At 39.4% G+C, this 24,465-nt stretch overlaps 1 protein-coding gene across 1 annotated transcript in view; it reads right to left on the reverse strand.

Moving 5' to 3' along the window:
- The window catches only part of LOC108522807 (reticulon-1), a 145,827-nt gene extending 128,090 nt beyond the window's left edge, over nucleotides 1–17,737 (reverse strand). Inside the window, exon 1 of the mRNA XM_017863240.1 lies at nucleotides 17,167–17,737. Within this exon, the coding sequence (XP_017718729.1) occupies nucleotides 17,167–17,407 (241 nt within the window). The 5' untranslated portion in view covers nucleotides 17,408–17,737. The remainder of the gene's footprint in view (nucleotides 1–17,166) is intronic.
- Nucleotides 17,738–24,465: the final 6,728 nt, after the last annotated feature.

The following is a 24,465-nucleotide window of genomic DNA, read 5'->3' on the forward strand; positions in this document are numbered from 1 at the left end:
ATTGATAGTATAGTAAGTAGTGGCAACTCCAAATTTTCTACATATAATGGCACATAGGGGCTACAATCTAGAGAAGTCAGTTGACTTATTTTGAAGCTGCATTTGCATGAGAAGCACTCTGATTTTACTTTGATGGTATGTTCATACATAAATAAAAGTAGAGCAGATTTTTTAAAATATCATATGCATACTTTACATAAAATTGAGAAAAAATGATTGTCCACATTAAAGAATACATATTTATTTAGGGTGGCATTAGATGGCTGATGTTTTTAGAGGGAGAATTAACATCTTCTCCTAGTCCCACCCCAAACATTTCCTAATAATAATGGTAAAAGACTGTTGTCTAATCTACTTAAAACAACATTTGGCTCCAAAAACTTTGGCAGTGACTGAAGTGTACACAGACTCAGTGAATATACAAATGATGATGCATCACTTACCTGGGCAATGAATATTCACATAGACCCATCATTAAGCCCTTCTCAGAGGCTGAGATTAGCTACTGTTTACTTGTAGAGCCATGACTGGAATCCAATATGGAATCTCCAAATCCTCTCTCTTCTCTCAGTTCTCCATAGTAATCCTCTGAGAGCCACAAATTCTGCTAGAGTATATTCTTGAAATTAATACATCAAAATTTATGGAATGCAGACCTTTTGCCTGATTTAGACTGCTATTCCTCATAGTCTGACCATATTGTTATTTTACTGAATTTATCTATATATTCTTATTATGTATTTGTGTCATCTATCCAACTGCACATTTTGTGTCTGTGGACATATATATAGTAAATGCTCAATAAATACTTGTTGAATAAAAAAATGGATGATTGAGATTTTATTGAACGATAAAACTATTGCCCCTGTGTAAACAGTGATCTCTATGAGAGTATCTGGAATCATTAATTTCTAAGATTTAGAAAGTTATTTCATTTCCCTATCCATAAAAGCCTCTGAAAATTCCAGAATTTGTGGGTGTTTGTACAGATTTTCCAGTGGGGGTCTGTGATCATGAAAATATTTTTAAAATTACTAATCTAATGTATGTTCTCTATTATAACCCCTCTGTCACAGACATGATCGACCCAACTCTGCTACACATCTCCAGTAACAAAAAACTCACTACCATATGAGGGAGTCTAGGCTATTTTCATAGCTCTGATGAATACTGGGCTCTAACTCTTTCTCTGTAACTTCTGACTGACCACAGCTCCATCTGCCAGAGTCACATAAATATGCCCAGACCTTATGCCACTTGACAACCCTTCATGTATTTTTAGACAGCTGTCATAACCCATCCTATCTTCTTTCAAGCAGTCTGTAAATCCTCAGCTCTTTCAACCATAGTCAAGGTTTCTACTATGACTTCTACCCCATCATTCAGTGTACCCAGAACTCTGCCCAGACCTGCACATGTTCCAACCCTCCCATCTTGAGGGTTGAAACAAGTATTCGCAGCTCTCTCCTACTTGTTCTGGGCATCTAGAGTTAACGAGACTAACAGTTATCATGTCAGGGACAGCTGCTTCACTCTACTGACTTAAAGTGAACTTAAAGTTAACTAAAAATCCCTGTTTTCTCTCTATTTATGTTGCAGTTCCACCATGCATGGCCCTCCCGGTCTATCCATGCAGTTAGTTTGGGGATGCTATTGCAGGGTTTTGCAATTATCCCTATTAAACTTTTACTTTTTTTTTTTTTTTTTTTTTTTGAGACAGAGTCTCGCTCTGTTGCCCAGGCTGGAGTGCAGTGCACCATCTTGGCTCACTGCAATCTTCACCTCCCGGGTTCAAGCCATTCTCCTGCTTCAGACTACAGGCATGAACTACCACCTCTGGCTAATTTTTGTATTTTCAGTAGAGATGAGGTTTCGCTATACTGGCTGGTCTTGAACTCCTGACCTCAGGTGATCCGCACACCTCGACCTCCCAAAGTGCTGGGATTACAGGCGTGAGCCACAGCACCCAGCAAAACTTTTACTTTTCAAATGCAATTAATTGTTGCTTTTGGCTGAGGTTCTTAAGGATTCTCAAGTTCTGTCAACCCAAGTTTTAACCACCATCTTTCCCATACAGATTTATGCTCACTGTAGTTCAGACAGATTTTCATGCAAGCTAATTCCTTATTTAATATGCAACTTTTACTGCACAGATCATAAAATAGATGCTGCGGCTGGGCGCAGTGGCTCACACCTGTAATCCTAGCACTTTGGGAAGTCAAGGTGGGCAGATCACAAGGTCAGGAGATCAAGACCATCCTAGGCAACATGGTGAAACTCCATCTCTACAAAAAATACAAAAAATAGCTGGGTTTGGTGGCACCTGCCTGTAATCCCAGCTACTCGGGAGGCTGAGGCATGAGAATCGCTTGAACCCAGTAGGTGGAGGTTGCAATGAGCCAAGATCGTGCCACTGCACTCCAGCCTGGGTGACAGAGCAAGACTCTGTCTCAAAAAAAAAAAAAAAAAAAAAAAAAGATGCTGCATGAACCCTAGATCCAGACTGCCAAGGTTCATCAAATCTGGGTGCTGTCACTTACTAGTTATATGATCATAGGCAGATCACTCAATCTCTCTCTATCTCAGTTTGCTTACTTGTAAAATGGGGTAAATAACCATACCTACTTCACTGAGATTAAGGATAGGATTAAATGTAAAGAGCCCAGAACACATTGTAAGTCCTATAGAAATGCTCGTTTCATAAGTAACTTAGCTTATGTGTGCATATAAGTACAGATCAGAAATCAGTAAGTACTGTAAATGTGGAAAACATCTCAACAAGTAAAAGTAGCACTATATGGTTATTTTCCCTGAAGCCCACATCTAGAGCAATATAGCTTAGATTTTATGCATTTAGCAAACATGAGGCAATACACCTGTCAGTCTGTTTTCACTGCACCCTATTAATATGAATACTCAATGAACATTTGAAAAGGGGAACACGTCCTATAAACATTCCTGTGCTGCAGAGAACAGGGATTTTATTATTTATCCCCTTTTATTTCCTCTCTGTTTTCTTTCTGGTGTTGAGATTGGTCATTTCTATTGTTTCTCTTCAAATTCACTAACACTTTCTTCTTTTCTCTTCACTCTGCTGTTGAGCCCATCTACTGAGGCTTTTATTAAAATTATCTCGATTACTGCATTTCTTAGTTCTAAAATTTCAATTTAGTTCTTCATAGCTTTTACTTTTTTGGTGAGACTTTCTATTTCTTTGCTGGGACTTTCTATTTCTCTGCTGGGGACTCTCTATTTTATTATTTATTTCAAGTGTGTTTGTAATTGTTGAATAATTTTTGTGATGGCTACATTAAAATCCTTCTCAGATAATTCTACCATCTGTGTTAATTTGGTGTCAATTGTCTTTTGTCATTCAAGTTCATATCCTACTGGTTCTTGTAATTTTCCATTAAAACCTGGACATTTTTGGTATTATATCTTGAGACTATGTATCCGACTTAAATAGAAGATCACGTTTTCCACTCAGTCTCATCACTGAGCAGTGGTGAAACTCCTGACTCTCCTCTAGGCTTCCTCTAACACCACATTAGCTGGCAGGTGAATCTCCCTCCTTAGCTTCTGTGGTGGGCATGGAGGTGGGACCTCAGTTTATTTCATGGTGTTTGGCTAGATAGAGTGATTATTGTCTAAAAGTTTTCTATCCTGCTAGGTTGCCCTTTTCTGGTCCTTTGGCTAGAAACAGCAGGCTTTTTTTGTGTGTGTTTTTGTCTGTGCCCATTGGCATTTTCTGTTGCTGGCTTCTCCAGTATCCAGCCTGAGATATAGGATGAAAACAGAAAACCCTGAGAACTTACTGCTGTGTCCTTCCACAGGTCCCATGGTCTCTAGTAAGTCTGCCTTCTTCTCTTCATTCACCTTTCAGAGACCCTTTCTATTTATTTCACATGAAATGTCCAGGATTTTTAGCTGTATTTAGCAGAAGGGATACAGACCCCATCTTTCTAGAGCAATCATGCTTTTATGTAAGACATTAATCTACTGAGTTATAAGACTAGCCTGCAGATTCTCACAAGCCCACAGGGCCAGTTGATTTAGCCCTGTACTTGGGGGTAGCAGGAGCTAGCTTTCACTGTGTTGCCTTCTCTAGTAAGAGAAGCAGCCTCTTCCAGACCAACTCCCACACATACCTGGGACAGCTTCCTAGGCTTATTGCCCTTCCACTGAACAGGAGAATCAGAATAGATTCCATCTGCTGTCCTCCCTCATTCCAGCTGGTCCCCATGGGCACACCTCAGCCCTGTACTCACAGATCACTCATCAGGACATGGGAAATGCAGCAGATCACCACTCCTACTGCCCTCCTCCAAAATGTCTTCCCATGTGGATTACCAAAACTGACTTATCTCCACCCCCATCCTTCCTGGCTCTACTGTCCTTCCCCATTGCTATTTGGCTGAGGTCCAGCTGGGCACAGCAAGTATTTTATAGTAAAACATCTAAGGCTGAGGTTCTTTCTCAATCTTCATTCTCTTCAGCATCTGACACTGCTGACCAGGCTTCCTATCAATAGTACCTTACAGATACAGAGTTATTTGCCATTTCCATACATCTTCTTATGTTATCTCCTTTTATCTTCATATAACCCTGTAAGATAGCCAGAACAGTATTGTGTTCATGTTATGTCATATATGAAGAAACTGATACATAAAGCAGTCATATGACTTGCCCACATTGACATGATATTAGGTACCAAAGCCAAGGCTAGATAAATCTGATTTCTCAGTCAGGGCTCATTCTGTACCATGTCATCTTGGCTTTTGTGATACTATAATAACAGGAGTACCTGTAGTTACCATATGATTGCCAGGCACTCCACAGGACCTAATACCATATATACCTACTATAGAATCTGAGGCTCAGGGAGCTTAAAGCTAAAGCTTTAAGCTTTTTAAAATGAGGGGCCAGGAGCATTTCCTCTGTCTCTGGCCCTCTGTCCTTTCCATACTACATAATCACTATGGCTTCTCTTCTAATTTTCTAAATCCATATCAACAATCCTGTTTTTACCTACAAAATCCATTTCTTTATCTACAGTTGCCAAGTAGAAATTTCCATTCAAATGGCTTGTCATCATTTCAAGCCTCATATGACTAAAAGTGAATTCATTATCCTCACTCCTCTAGCCAGTTCCCCCTCCCACCCTCTATAGCATAACATTCTCCCAGCCATAGGGCATAAAACTATAGTCATTTTTGATTTATTCCTCCCCTCATCCCCAGATCATGTCTGTTAGTCACAAAGTCCTGTTGACTGTTCCTGTGAAGCCTCTCATCTTTCTTCCCATGTACCTCCCTCTTTATTCCCATGGCTACTTATTCAAGGCCCTGAAATTGATGTTACTGGGTTGGCTTTCTTCCAGCAAAACTCGCAGGTTTTAGGATTATCCTCATTGAATTCATCTTCTGTTCTACTGTCAGACTAATCTTCCTTAACATAGCTCTGTGATATTACTTCCCTTACATATAAGCCTGCAAAGATCCCAGAATCCATAGAAAAGGAGACTAGAGCTCTGTGTAGCCCTCAAGCCCCCCAGAATCTTCCTTCTCCTCATCTGGATGAGCTATGAAACTGGGCTCATCATTGCTCACTTCCTTGTCATCATCCCCATACTCAGACTGCCTTTCTGCTCACTTCTGCCCCTTCCAATTCTATCCATCCTTCAAGAGACCAGGTACATTGGAACCCATACAGTCACGAAATTCCTATCACACATATAGTTTCTATCATCCATCCAAGCAACAAGCTGCATGCTGACCTGAGTTATTCATCTTTGCTTTGTGGGAGTCTGCCATATCTCCCAACTGGATGGTAATAAGCCCAGGAGGAAACGGGCAAAGGGGACATGGCTCATGCTCCTCTGTTCCCCACATCTCCTATAAAATGCCAAGCATGAGCAGGAAAGCCAATAAATCAGTGCTTCTTATAGCTTTAATATGCACCTGGTAGGCTTGTTTCCCTAGGATGAGGTTTGTGGTCACCCCACATGATATTGGAGCAGGTAGTTTACAGACCGTATTTTGAGAAGCCCTGATTTTTTCAGAGTGAGTTGAAAAATTCATGCCAAAGGCAGACATGACATTGTTTTCTATTCCTTTGCTTATCAACTAGATCAGGAATCATTCAAATACACAAATTTTCTGTTGTTCAAGAGTAGTTTAAAAAAACAAAAAAACAAAAAACAAAAAGAAAGCCAAAGATTTGCTATGCATAAAACAAAATTCTAGGAATTTTGGAGAATGTGACATTCAACAAATTTTCGAAATTCAGAAAGCAAGAATTTGGTCTATAACTGATTTTACAAAAGGTCTTATGCAATAGATGAATTAGAAAAGGCATTTGGGGATTGGACGTGGAAATTAGAATGGAGAATTCTTCCAGCTAAAAATTTAATTCACTAAGCAACCCAGGAAACATGGTTTTCCAATGAATAATCTGCCATAAATATACAGATAGTGAGGCAGAGAAAGAAGGAAAGGATCCTATGACGCTTTTAGCATTACAAAATTATTTAATGAATTTCCAAAACATTTTAGAATATGTTGAATATTTATGAAACTAGATTCAGTAAAAAATGAAGAAGATAGTTCAGCAAAAAGAATAAAAGAGATACTTGCAGATAGCATATTTTATATTTATGTTAATAATCCAAAACTGGATAAAATTATGTAGTTCTTAAGAAGCAAATATGTCACATTATGGAGTTTTCTTGACAATGGAGAACTAGAGGAGGATTTTTAAAAGGTCACAATTCTGTGAAAAGCACATTTTAAGTAGTCAATTTGGGGTAACTATGGTTTTTGTGATGGACACAGTTTCCAGTTTCACTAGTGTGTGTTTCATTTTTGAGAAATATGTAATAATTTTAAAATAATGATATGGCTTGGCTGTGTCCCCACCCAAATCTCATCTTGAATTCCCATGTGTTGTGGGAGGGACCCAGTGGGAGGTAACTGAATCATGGGGCAAGTCTTTCCCGTGCTGTTCTTGTGATAGCAAATATATCTCACGAGATCTGATGGCATTATAAAGGGGAGTTTCCCTGCCCAATCTCTCTCTTTGCCTACTGCCATCCATGTAAGACATGACTTGCTCCTCCTTGCCTTCCACCATGATCGTGAGGCCTCTCCAGCCATGTGGAACTGTAAGTCCATTAAACCTCTTTCTTTTGTAAATTGCCCAGTTTCAGGTATGTCTTTATCAGCAGTGTGAAAACTGACTAATAGAGTAAACTGATACCAGTAGAGTGGGGTGCTGCTGAAAAGATACTGGAAAATGTGGAAGCAACTTTGAAAGTGGGTAACAGGCAGAGGATGGAACAGTTTGGAGGACTCAGAAGAAGACAGAAAAATGTGGGAAAGTTTGGAACTTCTTGGAGACTTGTTAAACGGCTTTGACCAAAGCCTGATAGCAATATGGACAATAAGGTCCAGAATGAGGTGGTCTCAGATGGAAATGAGGAACTTGTTGGGAACTGGAGCAAAGGTAACTCTTGTTATGCTTTAGCAAAGAGACTGGCAACATTTTGCCCTTGCCCTAGAGATTTGTGGAACTTTGAACTTGAGAGAGATGATTTAGGGTATCTAGCAGAATAAATTTCTAAGCAGCAAAGCATTCAAGATGTGACCAGGGTACTATGAAAAGCAATCAGTTTTATAAGGGAAGTAGAGCACAAAAGTTCAGAAAATTTGCAGCCTAACAATGCGATAGAAAACTCCATTTTCTGAGGACAAATTCAAGTCAGAAGCAGAGATTTGCATAAGTAACGAGGAGCCAAATGCAAATCCCCAAGACAATGGGGAAAATGTCTCCAGGGCATGTCAGAGGTCTTCACAGCAGCCCCTCCCATCACAGGCCCCAAGGCTTAGGAGAAAATGATTTCCCAGGTGAGTCCAGGGTCCCATGCTGTGTGCAGCCTAGGGACTTGGTGCCCTGCTTCTTAGCCACTCCAGCCATGGCTGAAAGGGGCCAACAAGCTGAAGCTGTGGCTTCAGAGGGTGCAAGCCCCAAGCCTTGGCAGCTTCCATGTGGTACTGAGCCTTCAAGTTCACAGAAATCAAGAATTGAGGTTTGGGAACCTCTGCCTAGATTTCAGAGGATGTATGCAAGTACCTGGATGTCCAGGCAGAAGTTTGCTGCAGGGGTGGGGCTCTCAGGGAGAACCTCTACTAGGGAAGCGCAAAAGAGAAATGTAGGGTCAGAGCCCCACACAGGCTCCTTACTGGGGTACCACATAGTAGAACTGTGAGAAGAGGGCCACTGTCCTCCAGACCCCAGAATAGCAGATCCACTGACAGCTTGCACCATGTGCCTGGAAAAGCCACAGGCACTCAATGCAAAGGAGCCAGGAGGGAGGCTGTACCCTGAAAAGCCACAGGGGCAGAGCTTCCCAAGACCATGGGAACCCACCTCCTGCACCAGTGTGACCTGGATGCCCAAGACCATGGGAACCCACTTCCTGCATCAGTGAGACACGGAGTCAAAGGAGATCATTTTGAAGCTTTAAGATTTGACTGCCCTGCTGGATTTCAGACATGCATGGGGACTGTAGCCCCTTTGTTTTGGCCAATTTCTCCCATTTAAAATGGCTATATTTACCCAATGCCTGTAACCCCATTGTATCTAGGAAGTAACTAAGTTGTTTTTGATTTTACAGGCTTATAGGCAGAAGAGATTTGCCTTGTCTCAGATGAGACATTGGACTATAAAATTTTGAGTTAATACTGAAATGAGTTAAGACTTTGAGGGACTGTTGGGAAGGCATGATTGGTTTTGAAATGTAAGGACATGAGATTTGGGAAGGGCCAGGGGCAGAATGATATGGTTTGGCTGTGTCCGCACCCAAATCTCATCTTGAATTCCCATGTGTTGTGGGAGGAACCTGGTGGGATGTAATTGAATCATGGCGCAGGTCTTTCCCGTGCTGTTCTCATGATAATGAGTAAGTCTCACAAGATCTGATGGTATTATAAGGGGGATTTTCCCTGCCCAATCTCTCTCTCTGCCTACTGCCATCCATGTAAGACATGACTTGCTCCTCCTTGCCTTCTGCCATGATTGTGAGGCCTCTCCAACCATATGGAACTGTAAGTCCACTGAACCTTTTTCTTTGTAAATTGCCCAGTCTCGGGTATCTCTTTATCAGCAGTGTGAAAATGGACTAATACAAGTAATAATGTAACAATAACAATGTCAAGTTAGGGGCACTATTGTCTTTTAGGAAGATATAAACATCATAGTGTAACCAATGACTCTTTTCTGCATTTCCCCATTAAAACAGCAACTTGGCTTTTGCTTGAATATCATTAACTGGGAGAGAATCTCTCTTTTCTGATAAGTTCTAATTCTTAGAACATTTTCTTTCATTCAGAAGAAATCTAGTTCTCCAAATCACTAGTCCTAATTTTGCTCTGTGAAATCAGCCAGGTCAAGTCTTCTTCCTTTGTTTTGTGAAAGTTCTTCTAGTATTTAACATTCAGATCTCCATTCTTTTCTTTTGGATAAAAATTCTTAATTTCTTTAACTATCTCTCAAATGTCATGTTTTCCAAAAGCCTCCCAATTACTTTGCTCTCACTGTATTATAGCTCGTCAATGTCTCTCAAAGCATGGCACCTACCCTTTAGAATGAGACTCCAAATTTGGCCTGCCTAGAACAGAATATAGGGGAGCTATTACTTCGTATAATGTGCACCTGAGACTTTCTATTAATACTACCTGAAATTACGTAAGATATTTTAGTAATTTCACCATACCACTAGCTCATATTTAGCTAATTACAATCCTCAAAATTCCCAACCCCCACCATGAACTATTTTAAGTTGCATCTCCTACGTTCTATACATATTAAATAGAAATTTCAGAACTTATAGTCAAGATTTTACATCTATAATGTTACAGGCCACTGTTTCCCTCTAAAAGCCCCTAGGCAGAATCCTAGGCCATTATGTCCCTTCCTAAAGATATCCATTAGCGTCCGGTTTACTGTAACTCCCAGGATCTGTCATGGTTCATTGTGATGTCAGTAATCACACAGGTGACTGTTTCACTCCTATTTTCACTTTTCTTCTGGACTCCTCCAACGATCTTTTCTTCTGAAGTCTCTTTCAGTTTTCCTACTTCATTGCCCACTTTTACTCAGTTTTCTTTGAAAGACCTCTGAATATTTGAGTGACCCAGGACTCCTTGACCTCGTCACTGTCAACACTCACTCCCTTGGTGATCTCATCTCTATACCAACAACTCCCAATGTATATATGCAGGTTGGATCACTCCCCAGCCCCACTCTACACTGCTTACTTGACATCTCCACTTGGACATCAAACAGACATTCAAAAATTAACATTTGTAAAACCGAACTCCTGGTTTTTCCCTAAAACTTGCTCTTCCTAAAGTCTTCCCAACCCCAGCTAATAACAAGTCCATTCTTACGTTTACTCAGGCCAAAAATCATGGCACGTCCCTTGTGTTCTTTCTAACACATTATATACCTTCAGAATACATCTAAAATCCAACCACTTTTCACCTCTTCCAATGCTGTTACTCTGGTGCAAGCCACCATGATTTCTTTCTCAGATTACTGCAATGGCCTACTAGTAGGTCATTCTTGCTCCACACCAACCACCACCACCCCCATGTTAGATTCTCAATACAGTGACTAGAGTGAGTCATTAAACTTAAAACTGAACTCTAAATATGTTCCTTCTCTATTTAACACCTCTCCCATTCCTGTGGCTCTCATCACACTCAGAGTAATATTCAAAGCTGTTACAAGGGCCTACAGGACCTAATCTATCCATTCCACTCTACCTCTGACCCTTTGCTCATCCTCTATCATTCTCCCCTTGCTTACTCCACCTCATGGCTCTTCCTGTGGTAGCTTGAATGTGCTAGGCACACTCCCACCCAGGACCTTTGCAACAGATATTCCCTCTGCCCAAAATGTTCTTCTCTCAGACATCTACATGACTGTTCTGTCACTTTCTTCAAGTCTCTGCTTTAAAGATATCTTATCAAAGAGGTCTTCTTTGACTAACCCTCTCATTCCCATTACTCTGTTTTGACCTTTTTCATAATACTTATCATCCCTTGATATAGATGTTCTGGTCTCTGTTGCCCTTCCTTACTCTCTCCTTGCCCCCACCAAGAAAAAAAGTATACTTTATGGATGAAAGGCTTTTATCTGTCCTTTTCTGTACTATAATCCTCAGTGCTTAGACAATGCCTGACATACAGCAAGAGTTCAATAAATAGTAGTATAATCATAAGTAATGCTCTCTTGCTGAAACTAATTACAATGGTTACCTCTGGAGAGGAGCAATGGACTGTTGAAAGGTAAGGTGTGAAGACTTTCTTTTCTCTGCTTACCCTTTTGTAGCTTCTAGATTTTAATACCATGTGTATGTATTTTCTACCCCCCCCATTTTAAATTGGGGCAAAATAATTTTAATAAGCAGATTTATCTTGTTGCTTTTGAATAAACATTAAAATCAAGATTCTTTTTCATAGCAATGCTGCCCTGTAGCATATCAGCCATCCTTTGAAATTTTGTGCAGTTTATAAATTAAAGAGCATGCTTTCTATATCTTTATGTAAGCTGAGCATTTTGTAAGTTCCTAGAAACAGGAAGTGCTACATGCGTGTTGGTAATTCAAAATCTGAAAAAGAGGGAAATAATGTTGTACAGGCATTATGTTTTAGTGAACCAGAGGGAATTTCTGAACAACATATTCATTCTTTTCTAACGGTCTATGAATATTTAGCATAATAACACATTCTTAGATTCTACCAGCAATCAGTGTCAAACATACTGGTTTATAAGTTTTAAGAATCCACCATTTTTCCCCTTTTTGAAAATCACATATCAAATTCAGCTTTTCTAGCCTTAGTCTTATTCTCCAAAGATACTGGGAATGAATTTAAAGCTGCTCAGCACACTCATTCAATTCCATGAGATGTAAAGTAGTTGGATGTGAAGGACTGATCTCATCAAAGTAGTAATACAAGATTTTATCTTCTGTTTACTTATCCTGGAATCCAGGTATCTCTTTCTGTATGTTTCAATTTTCCAACTTAACAATCACTGTCCATTTTAAATTAGGGAGCTCAAATAAGAATTGAGAAGCTCTTCCCTCCCTTTTCTCATATCCTAATACTACAGCATCTTCCACAAACAGTGGGCCTCTCTGGCTCACACTCTTCTCACCGTTCTCCTTGCCCTCAAATGTTATTTAACCAAACAAAACTGGTTGTCTTTCATTTTTGGACCATGTTCTTTATAATGACTTTAGTGCACAGCATTCCTATATAGATATATTAGTCTCTTGAAATGTCTTTTATTTTCACTGCTCTCTAAATTTTCCAGCATCATTTTCAAAACTCCCTTAGTCACCACTGAAATAATCTAATTGTTGAATAAAATCACAACTAACTAATCCAAAGATCTTGATGTAACATTTAGCCAGTTATTTCTTTGAAGATGCAGAGAATGAGATAGATGATAGAAATAAAGGGAGAGAAAGATTTTCTTTTTCACAGCTAGACAAAAAGACAGATTTTGTCTTTCACAGTCTGAGCAAGCTGTGCTCATATTTACTTATCCTGTGTTGATTTCAGAACACTAACTCACACCCTTGTGCCCATGGGGTTAGATTATTATAATTCCCTTCTAGTCAAGCTTCCAGCAATAACTTAGGAATGAAGAAAATGAAAAATAACACGAAAGGAACTATTTGGCTAAAGTAAATACTGTGAATCAGAAAGGTGCACATGTTTTAGGAAGCCATGACCGACCTGTGTTTAGCATAGATCCTTACACAAAGGAGGCATTTAATATGTCTACTAAGTTGAATTGAACCGCAATGGTTTCTCACTTTACAAAAGATAATAAAAGCTTTCTGTAATCCCTGTAATCCATGCTCCCAGGGATAGACAATAAAATGGGCAAGATAACCAACAACGCTTCTCTCAACCCTCAGAATCGGAAGTAAAAAAGAGATGGAGAGAGGAGAGCCTATGAGCAAGGCAATGAGCAGTGTGGTTTTGTTGGAACAGTAAGTTCATGAAGGGACAGTTAAGCTGAAAGCCTTTATAATATTTATCAATGTATTTTTAAAGTACACAAGCATCCCTAAATTTTAATTTAACCTAATTTGAATTCCCTATATTAAAGAATATATATTGTACTTACTTACAGAAATGGTATTGACTGTATCCAGAGGATATGCCTGTATCCTGAGAATTGACTGTATCCAGAGATATTGACTGTATCCAGAAAAATAAATTGCATTCGTTTTCCAAACTCTTTTATTCATCTTATATGTTTCTTTAAAATAGTAATAGCGAAGTGTAATGTTCCTTACCATTTCAATAGAACTGTAACTTTCTCAAAAGAAAGAAGATTGAAATTTATACCTTCTGAAGGGGATTACCTGGAAATGACTCCAAATAAAAAATGTCCACACATCTGTCAAACACATCCAAAAGTGAAGACAGTTAATCTAGCCTCCAAATGGAATTTAGAAGATGACTGGTAATATGTTATAGTTCTTTAGATTTGTTATATTAAACAGAATAAACACAGGGTATATGAAACTTTCTGAAAGTTATTTAAATCATGATAGACTGAGAATAGTTTTTCCAATACAGCATCACATTTAGCATTTGAAAAATGCAGACATATAAACAATATGGTCCATGGGAAAGTAAATTGGAAAATGCTTTTTTAATTATCTTGAAATTTAAGTCAAATTATCTATAAATTGATATCACTGCAGCAAATCATATTGGACTGATTTTTCCTGACCATTCTCCATCATGTTCTTGATTTTGCTTTCCATATATTAAGCAGTCAATGAGTTAATTTCCAAAGCAGGCAATGAGTTAACTTCTATTTCATTTTGTTCAAATGTTCTATTTAAAATTCTTTCTTTAAACAAAGGACCATTCTTTTCTCCTTTTGTTATTGTATGCTCCTTTTGAATAGTTTCCAGGAATAAAATAACTGATCATGAAAAAACAAAACAGTTGCTCTTAACATTCTTTGTATAAAGTTATTAGATGATGGTACTTGTATGATTAACAACACTAACTTGTTGTAGCTACCACGGTATATTAAATGTTCCCTTGTCAACAGACATAATTTCACATGTCCATTATCAATTTAGAAATGAAGTTGTAATTTTAGAAAACAGTGTTATTTTGTTGAGACTATTTCCATGCCACAAAAGGGACAGAAGCAATGAGAATACCTGAAAATAGAGGACGGATGGAGTTTTATGGTGCAGTTTTAATGATGTTTAAACATATATTCATTCCAGGACACTGCTGAGAAATATTTTTGCAAATGTTCCTGGAATAATTTTAATTACCATCGATGTATAAAATAAATAACAGAATATCTGTCCAGATGGCATGATTGGTGATGTTTTACAGAAAACAGCTTTTAAAACATCAATATCTTCTTAAATTTCCATCTGAAAAAGAAACAAACTGTTTACAGTGCATCACACTCAAAGTCTAAGTTACTTCTTAGTTTGAGCTGAGTCCCAAAAAGCACCACTCTTCCACTCCTTTAAAAAAAAAAAAAAAAAAAAAAAAAAAAAAAAAGCACTCTTCTGTCATGTGGGGACACAGTGAAAAGACAGCTGTGTATGGACCAGGAAGCAGACCTTCACTACACACCATTTCTACCTTGATCTTAGATTTCTCAGCTTCTAGTACTGTGAGAAAATAAATTTCTGTGTATAAGCCAAAAAAAAAAGTAAATTAAGAAATACAGTGTAAAGTAGTGTGCTTAATAGGCGTCTCTGATACAATTGAGGGCTGATCTGCTAACTTTGCTTATAGCAATAGAACTGCCAAAATAACAGACCAGGAAGCTGGACAAGATTTCTCTGGAATTCTAAGATCTAGCTACTTATTTATATATCAGTTCTGGCATTTGAGTCTCTTATAGCAGCACATCCAGTCTACTTAATAAGAAACATAGAGATTTAAGATATTAACCAATCAACAACTATATCAGAAATTCCTTCAAGCCACAATCATAAACTAAAAATTGTCTATATAAATATGCAAAATGTGTTCCTTCCATCTTTCTTCATTCTTCTCCTATCCAAACGTAGTATCATGTTTGATTTTATTACTATATTTGTTGCCTAGGATAGAAAACCCCAAACACATTCAATAAAGCAAGGTATTTCTATAATAAGAATACAAAAATGCCAAATGCATTGTTATTTGTTACAGCCACCTTTCTGTAACAATGCACTGTACATTTTGAAATTGCTAAAAGAGTAAATTTTAAATGATTTTACCACAAAAAATAAGTACATGAGATGATGGATTTGTTAATTAGCTAATCATTTGACAATGCAGACATATATCAAAACATCACACTGTACCCCACCAATATATATTCTAAGCATATCCTATATAATAACTTTTGTGGATATGTTACTGAACATGGGGCACTTAGCTTCCCTTTTCTAATTCACATAATCTTGGTGGCATTAATAGGAGGTGGGTAATGTTTCATAAAGAAACAATTAACTTTGATTACAGTGGATAAAGATTCTGAACTATGAGCAGTCTAGCCTCAGCAAAGAATGGTAAAGACAAAAACTACCTTCCTTTGTCTATTATCATTTGCCATCTTCTTTTGTAATTATAAAGAGTTTTGTTTCCATTTGGATGCAGAAGTTGAAGGAGAGACTGCGCAGCCATTCTTAGACTTAAATCCTCCCCCACCCCCAGGGATATAATAATTAATATACAACCACTGGCGTTTGGCGTTGGGGCTTTTGAGTACTTTTCTTTCTTTCTTTTTCTTTTTTCTTATATAGGGTCTCCACTTTTTCTCTTCCCTTCAGGATATTGACAAATTTTATTCAAGGCATTCTCCAAACCTCTTTTCCCCAGCTCAGATCTTCTGTACCAGGGCAGTTAATTACGATTACCTTAGGCATTCCACATACCCTTAAGAGAAGTTTACGAAAAGGGGTTTCTTTAAATCAACCACCAAGAGCACACACACCAGTCACACTCTCCTTCCCCTCCTCTGGGAGCACCCACCACCCCAGGCCTTCTAGCTCTACATTGCCAAAACTACACAACTCCCACTCCACCATAGCAAAGCTTTCTCAGGAAAGAGCACCACACAGCATTCCCTTTCCTCTCCCTGGAAACAGCGTTAACCATGCCGGCAGCCTCAAAGTGCGCTTCCTGGATCCTTTGACCAGGATGAGCCAGGGGCCTGGGCTCCCGTTGGACACCGGCGCGCTCAAACTTCGAATAGGGCGTCAGGCGAAGAAAGGCCAAACCCTAGGCAATTTCCTTGGGGGTGCGGGGCGGGGCGGGCGGGTCAGACTGCTGGTAAACTGTGCTACGTCCACTCACCACCACCCAAGCCCTACAACCCACAGCCAAGTCCGCCGCATTTCGGACTTCCAAGTTTCAATGCTCCCTGCAAGGTGGGGTCATCCGGGCAGCGACGAAATACAGGTTTTGGGCGGGGGCAGCCACAGCACCCTAGCAAAGCTGTGCCTTCCGAATTAGGGACAAACTCCTGGGATTTGTTTTATGCGGGGGGAAAGGTGAAGGGAGGTGGGGGAGTAGGGTATGGGGGCGATTCGTGGAGGGCAAGGGTAAGGGGCAGTTACAGCCACATCTCTGCCCTGGACAGAGCTGGGTCCAGGGGCCGCGGGCCTGCCTGCCGCTGGGTTGCCAGCATCTCCTGTAGCCGGCGCGCACACCGCGCGCAAACACGCCCCCCAAAATCCCCACAACCTGTCAAACGGGCCCTACAGCTCGGAGCCCCCTGGCAGGAGGGAGAAACTTGTACCCAGACTCGCCAGCAGTCAGAATGCTGCGGTTTGTCGATGAGAACAATTTTTAAACCGGAAATAATCATGATAATGAAATAAAAGGATCAAAAGCATCTTGACTTCTTCTGAGCCTTTGGGAAAAATAAAATTGTTGTTTTCTACCAACCCGCGAATATTCCCAGTCGCCCGTGGCGACGCGGGGGTGGGGTTGGCGCTCAAGGCAGAAAGCGCGAGGCAGGTGCCCAGGAGAGCCGCGCAGAAGGGGACTGAATAGGGGGCCCGGGTCCCCAACGCCATTTGAGGGGCAGCGGCGCCCGCCTTACCTGTGGATGCAGTTTCCATGGCAACGGGCGACTGCCGGGCGGGGCCCGAGTCGGGTTCCCGCGGCGCCGCTTCCCGGGCCCTGGCGCCCAACCCCGGGCTGGGCTCCCCAGCCTGCGGCGCTGGCGTGGCCCCTTTCGGCGTCACCGCTTCGTCCTCCCCCTCCCCCCGGTCCCTGAGCCACTGGGACCCGGGGCCGGCCAGCGGTAGCAGCTCCTCCTGCGGATCCGGCGGCGCGGCCATGGCTGGCGGTCCCCCGGCGCGGCGACGGCGGCTTGGTTGGGCCGAGGGTCGGTGGCTGCGCTGGCGCTCCCTGCTGCTGTCCCCGGAGGGACTCGGCGCTCGGGGAAGCTGCGGTGTCTCAGCGCCACCGCCGCCTCTGCTGCAACTCCGCCGAGCCGCTGCCTGCCGTTCTTCCCGCTTCAGCTCCTCCTTCTCCCCCCTCCTCTTCCTCCGGCCCCGCCGCGGCCGCTGCCTGCGCTCCTCCTCCTACTCCAGTCGCTGCTGCCGCCGCTGCTTCGCTACTCCCAAGCCTGTTATTACGCAGGTGAAAATGGCCTGCTTGGTCCGGGTCCTCCTGGGCACGTCAGCCCCCAACCTGCAAATGGCAGGCCCCGGTTAGGGGATGTGCCAGATCCCCTCGAATCTTCCTCTCGTTTGGGGAGGAATAAAAAGGAAGAACCAGCAGGTAGAAGCAGCCACCAGCAGCGTCGCCTTCCCAACTCAGAAAGTTAAGCCCCAACTGGTGTCCTGGGTCCCGAGGCAAAGAGGGAAAACTAGAGAACTCAGGGCCACAGTTCTGAGAGTGAGCAGTATGAGTTGTGGAGGGGACTCAGGTCTGAGCGGGGAAGGGGTGGAGATGGGTTCTGATGGCAGATGGAGACCAGGGAAGCTGCAACCCCGAGGTTAAATCCTGCGTTTCCAGAATGGGCCTGAAAATAGTGGAGTAAAGAAATGAGTTATCAGGACAGCCTCCACAAAAAGCTTAACACATCTCACCCTGACCAGCCCTGAGTGCAAACAGGATATCAATAGGCAGGACAAAAGCTGTACATTTCCTTTCAGAAACACTGAGCCAAGGCCATCCTAATCATACGCTGTCTGTGCAGTCAGTCTGTTGTATTTCAGAAGTTGGACATTCCATGAGCTTGCATCTTTTTCTTTACAGTTCACTGCGATAAAATGGAAGATAGCAAATAAACCCAAACTCAGAGGAGGAAAGTGACTTGCCTTATCATGTATTATGCCCATATGAAGACCCATCTTTTCAAATGTCTTGTTGTTTACATAATAATAAAATAATGTGTCTTTAAAAACTAAGATTCACCACAACACACACGGTGAAGGAATAGGTTTATCCACTGTTTCTTCTCTAGAAAAGGAGGGCGCAGATGGTACAGCACACTGTGAGACTGTGGGACTCTAGGCCACCATGCTTATCTTGAGGATTTCATACCTGTCCATCGGTATATTCAAAGGCCAACTTCAGGACCATTCAGGCGCTCCTCAATAATGCTAAAATGAAAAAGCCCAGAGTCTGCCTAATCTTTTGTTCTGCTAGTGCACTAACGTTCAAAAGATGACAATAAATTAGAGAAAAATCATTCACTAAACAATAAATATGGCCTCCTAAAGCCAGATGTCCCTGGAAATCTGATGGTCACCAAAATTTTACATTTTTGATATACTCAAAATTATCTCTCATGATGGAAATGTTCACTCTCTAGATTGTGGTTACAGCTTCACAGGTGCATACATATGTCAAAACTTACTGTTTACTGTAAATATGAACAATTTAATGTGTTGTCAGCTATACCTCAATAAAGCTATAAAAATAATCTCATCCAAAAACAACAAAGTAATTGGTTACCATGAATCATAATGATTTTTAAATATCTTTCCATGGGAAAACAAGAGCGTATTTAAGAAACCGTTAAGTTGAAAAGCTTATTCCACTGCTGTCTTTCTGTGGAGTTTAATCCTGTCTTGTAATTAGAGGGCACTTGTAAGCTTTTTTCAAATCTATTACTTAGTATTCCCTAAAGCTTCAGAAATACTAGATGGGAATTTATCATGGTTTTATTACTAATAACAAGACAAGAAGATAGACAATTCTAATGATATAATCTTAAAGTGGTTATTGATGAATACTAATATTTGAGAATTGCTATGCAAAGGAGTTACATACAAAATAATAGGAAGTATATTCTTTTGTTTCTCTGAGAAACATAAATGAAAGTCATCATTAAAAAACTAGGAGGCTTAAGCAAGCCTCTTTTTTCCTTATGATTAAATAGATAGGAAGTTTGGGGATATGATTCTAATTATTTGTCATATTTCTTTCATACTGCTCAATACTCTCATTGAGAACATGTGAAGGAAATAGCCAATTAAATCTATTTAGAGTGTAGTTGTTAAAGGAAATTGACCATTATTGACAGCTCCATTTTGATAAAGTATTCTATTTTACACTGCTGAAAAGAGATGACACAAGACTTCAGTGTTAGCAATTTTCATTACTAACTTTCCTTATTAGACTCCACCTTTGGATGTATACAAATTATCTATTTGGGGGAAGAAATTTTCAGGTTTATGCTATGACTTGAAATGACTTGCACCCCTCTGAACTGACAAAGCCTGACTAATTTGAAGATTTATGGGCAAAACACACAGTCGGCAATGAGATTCTGGGGCTTACAAGTTGCTCTAAGTTATGAATTACTCTAAAATGCTTTTGAGTAAGAAGAGTTGAGACAAAAGAACTGTCAGGTTTTGTTTTCAGGAAAAGAAGTTTTGTCCATCATTTGAAAAGAAGGAATGAGGAGCATTTATTTAGCACTAGCTTCTTAACTTAGTCCAAACCATGTATCATGGGGAAACAGGGTGTGGGGACATGCAGGAAGAGCGCCGCAAGTAACAAACTTTAACCAAGATGAAATTCTTCCCAGCCTCACTATTAAAGTTACTTAACATATCTACATCCCAGCTGTAACCTGGAGATTTTTTTTTAGTTTTTGTGGGTGGGTACATAGTAGGTGTATATATTTACGGGGTATATGAGATATTTTAATACAGGCATACAATGGATAATAATCACATCATGGTAAATGGGGTATCCATCACCTCAAGCATTTAACCTTTCTTTGTGTTACAAACAATCCATTTATAATCTTTTTGTTGTTTTGAAATATAAAATAAATTATTGTTGACTGTAGGCACCCTGTTGTATTAATGAATACTAGATCTTATTCACTCGTATCTAACTATATTTTTATATCTACCATTAACTGTCTCACCTCCGTGCCCCTCAGGCCCCCACCAACCTCCCAGCACTATACTCTCTGGCCTCTGAGAAACATCCTTCTACTCTCTATCTCCATGAATTCAACGGTTTTAATTTTAATTTACCACAAATAAGTGAGAACATAAGAAGTTTGTCTTTCTGTGCCTGGCTTATATCACTTAACAAATGTCCTCCAGTTCCATCCATGTTGTGCAAATGATAAGATCTCATTCTTTTTCATGAATGAGATCATAAAAATGATATTGAGCACCTTTTCAATGATATTGAGCACCTTTTCATATGTCTGTTTGGTATTTATTTGTATGTCTTCTTTTGAGTAATGTCTATTTAGATATTTTGCCCATTTTTATATTTTTTCTTATAGAGTTATTTGAGCTCCTTATATATTATGGTTATTAATCCCTTGTCACATAGATAATGTGCAAGTTTTTTCTTTTATTCTGTGTGTTGTCTCTTCACTTTGTTGTTTCTTTTGCTGTGCAGAAGATTTTTAACTTGATGTGATCCCATTTGTCCACATATGAATAATAAGTCCATTGTGTATATGTATCACATTTTCTTTATCCATTTGTCTCTTGATGAACACATGGGTTGCTTGCAAATCTTGACTAGTGTGACTAATATAGTGCTGCGATAAACATTGGAGTGCAGATAGCTCTTCAATATACTTTTGCCTTCTTTGGGGTATATACCCAACAAACAAACAAAAACAGGAAAACATTGAAGCACTGGGGAAACTCTCCAGGATATTGGTCTGGGCAAAGATTTCTAGAGTAATAATCCATAAGCACAGGCAACCAAAGCAAAAATGGACAAGTGGCAGTGGCTCACGCCTGTAATCCCAGCACTTGGGGAGGCTGAGGCGGGCAGCTCACAAGGTCAGATCGAGACCACCCTAGCTAACACGGTGAAACCCCGTCTCTACTAAGAATACAAAAAATTAGCCGGGCGTGGTGGTGGACGCCTGTAGTCCCAGCTACTCAGGAGGCTGAGGCAGGAGAATGGTGTGAACCTGGGAGGCAGAGCTTTCAGTGAGCCGAGGTTGCGCCACAGCACTCCAGCCTGGGGGACAGAGTGAGACTCCATCTCAAAAAAAAAAAAAGGAAATGCTACTGATTTTGTATGTTGATATTGTATCCTGCAACTTTACTGAATTTGTTTATCAATTCTAAGAGTTTTCTGGTGGAGAATTTACATTTTTTCAAATATAAGATCATATCATCTGCAAAACAGGGATGATTTGACTTCTTCTGTTCCAGTTTGGATGCCCTTTATTTCTTTCTCTTATCTGATTGCTCCAGCAAAGACTTCCAGTACTATGTTGAATAACAGTGGTGAAAGTGGGCATCATTGTAATGTTTCAGATTTTGGGGAAAAGGCTCTCAGTTTTCACCCAATTCAGTATGATATTAGTTTTGGGTCTGTCATATATGGCTTTTATTGTGTTGAGGTATGTTCCTTCAATATCCAGTTTCTTGAGGGTTTTTACCACAAAGGGATGTTGAATTGTTGAATTTTACCAAATGCTTTGTCAGTATCAACTGAAATGATCATATGGTATTTGCCCTTCATTCTGTTGATACAATGTGCTGCATTGATTGATTTGCATATGTTGAACCATCCTTGCATCTGTGAGATAAATCCCACTTGGTCACAATTAATGATCTTTTTAACATGTTGTTGAATTCAGTTTGCTAGTATTTTGTTTATGATTTTTACATCAATGTTCATCAGGGATATTGGCCTGTAGTTTTCTTAATTTGATATGTCTTTGTTTGGTTCGGATATCAAGGTAATACTAGCCAGGCAGAATGAGTTTAGAAGTATTCCCTCCTCTTCTGTTTTTTGTAAAAGTATGAGGTTTAGTATTAGTTCTTCTTTAAATGTTTGGTAAAATTCAGCAATGAATGCATCAGGCTTTTCTTGCTTGGAGACTTTTATTACAACTTTGACCTCATTACTTGTTATTAGTTTATTCATGTTTAGATTTCTTTATGGTTCAGTCTTGGTAGGTTGTATATGTCTATGAATTTATCCATTTCTTTTAGATTTTCTAATTAATTGGCATATAGTTGCTCATAGTAGTCTCTAATGTTCCTTTGCATTTCTGAGGTATCAGTTATAATGTTTCCTTTTGCACCTCTGATTTATTTGGTCTTCTCTCTTTTTTATTAGTCTGCCTAAAGCTTTGTCAATTTATCTTTTCAAAAAAACTCAACTTTTCATTTCATTTATTTTTGTTTGTTTCCATTTCATTTATTTCTGCTCTGATATTTGTTATTTCTTCTACTAACTTTGGGTTTGATATGCTCTTGGTTTTCTAATTCTTTAAGATGCATTATTATGTTGCTCATTTGAAGTTTTCCTAGTTTTTTGATGTACGGCTTATTGCATAAACTTTCCTCTTAATACTGCTTTCAGTGTATTCCATAGGTTTTGGTATATTGTGTTTCCATTTTCATGTAGTTTAAGACATTTTTTTCCTTCTGAATTTCAATAAAGAAATTAGAAGAAATCATTGACATGATTTCAATTTTTTGAAATTTTAGAGACTTGTTTTGTGGCTTAACGTATGGTCTATTCTTGAGAATGATCTACATGCTAAGGAGAGGAATGTATATTTTACAGCCATTTGTTAAATATTCTGTAAATATCTATTAGGTCTATAGTGCAGATAAAGTCTGATATTTCTTTTGTGATTATCTATCTATATGTTCTGTCCAATGCTGAAAGTGGGGTGTTCATGTCTAGAGCTATTATTGTATTGCAGTTTGTCTCTCTCTTTAGCTCAATTAATATTTGCTATATATATTTGGGTGCAGTACTGGGTGCAAATATATTTATAATTGTTATATCCCCTTGCCAAATTAACTCCTTTATCATTATATAATGATCTTCTTTGTCTCTTTTTATAGTTACTGTGTTTAGATCTATTTTATCTGGTATAAGTATAGCTTCTGGCCGGGCGCAGTGGCTCAAGCCTGTAATCCCAGCACTTTGGGAGTATAGCTTCTGCTTTTTTTTTGTTTGTTTCCATTCACATAAGATACCTTTCTCTGTCCCTTCATTTTCAGTCTATGTAGTTCTTTATAGGTGAAGTGTTTCTTGTAGGCAACAGATTATTGGGTATTGGTTTTTAATCCATTCAACCACTGTATTGAAGTGGTTTTGGTTGGAAAGTTTAGTTCATTTACATTCAGCATTATTAGTGTAAGTAAGAACTTACTCCTGCATTTTATTTGTTTTCTGCTTGTTTTGTGGTCTTTTCTTCCTTCTTTCCTTTCTTCCTGTCTTCTATTTAGTGAAGGTAGCTTTCTCAGGTGGTATGCCTTAAATTCTTGCTTTTGTTTGTGTGTGTCATGTGTTTTTAGATTTGAGGTTACTATGAAGCTTGTGAATACTATCTTATAACCCATTATTTTTAACCAATGAAAATCTAACACTGATTGTGTAAACAAACGAGCGAGGAGAAAACTAACAGAAACTATACTTTAACTTCATCCCCTGCTTTTAACTTTTGTTGTTTCTATTTATATCTTATTGTACTGACTAGGTCTTGAAAAATTATCGTAATTATTTTTTATTGGTTTATCTTTTAGTATCTGTACTCAAGATATGAGTAGTTTACACACCACAATTATAGGGTTACAATATTCTGTTTTTTTCTGTGTACTTACTACTACCAGTGAGTATTGTACCTTCAGATGACTTTTTTCAAATTAAAGAACTCCCTTTAGCATTTCTTCTAGGACAGGTCTGGTGTTGATTAAATACTTCAGCTTTTGTTTTTTCTGGGAACATTTGTATTTCTCCTTTATGTCTGAAGGATATTTTTGCTGGATATACTATTCTAGGATAAAAGCTGTTTTACCTTCAGCACTTTAAATACGTCTTGCCACTCTCTCCTAGCCTGTAAGATTTTCACTGAGAAGTCTAATGCCAGATGTATTGAAACTCTTTTGCATGTTATTTTTTTTTCTCGCTGCTCTTACAATCC

Source organism: Rhinopithecus bieti, unplaced genomic scaffold (assembly GCF_001698545.2).
Source record: "Rhinopithecus bieti isolate Rb0 unplaced genomic scaffold, ASM169854v2 scaffold_68811, whole genome shotgun sequence".
NCBI classification, from domain to species: domain Eukaryota; kingdom Metazoa; phylum Chordata; class Mammalia; order Primates; family Cercopithecidae; genus Rhinopithecus; species Rhinopithecus bieti.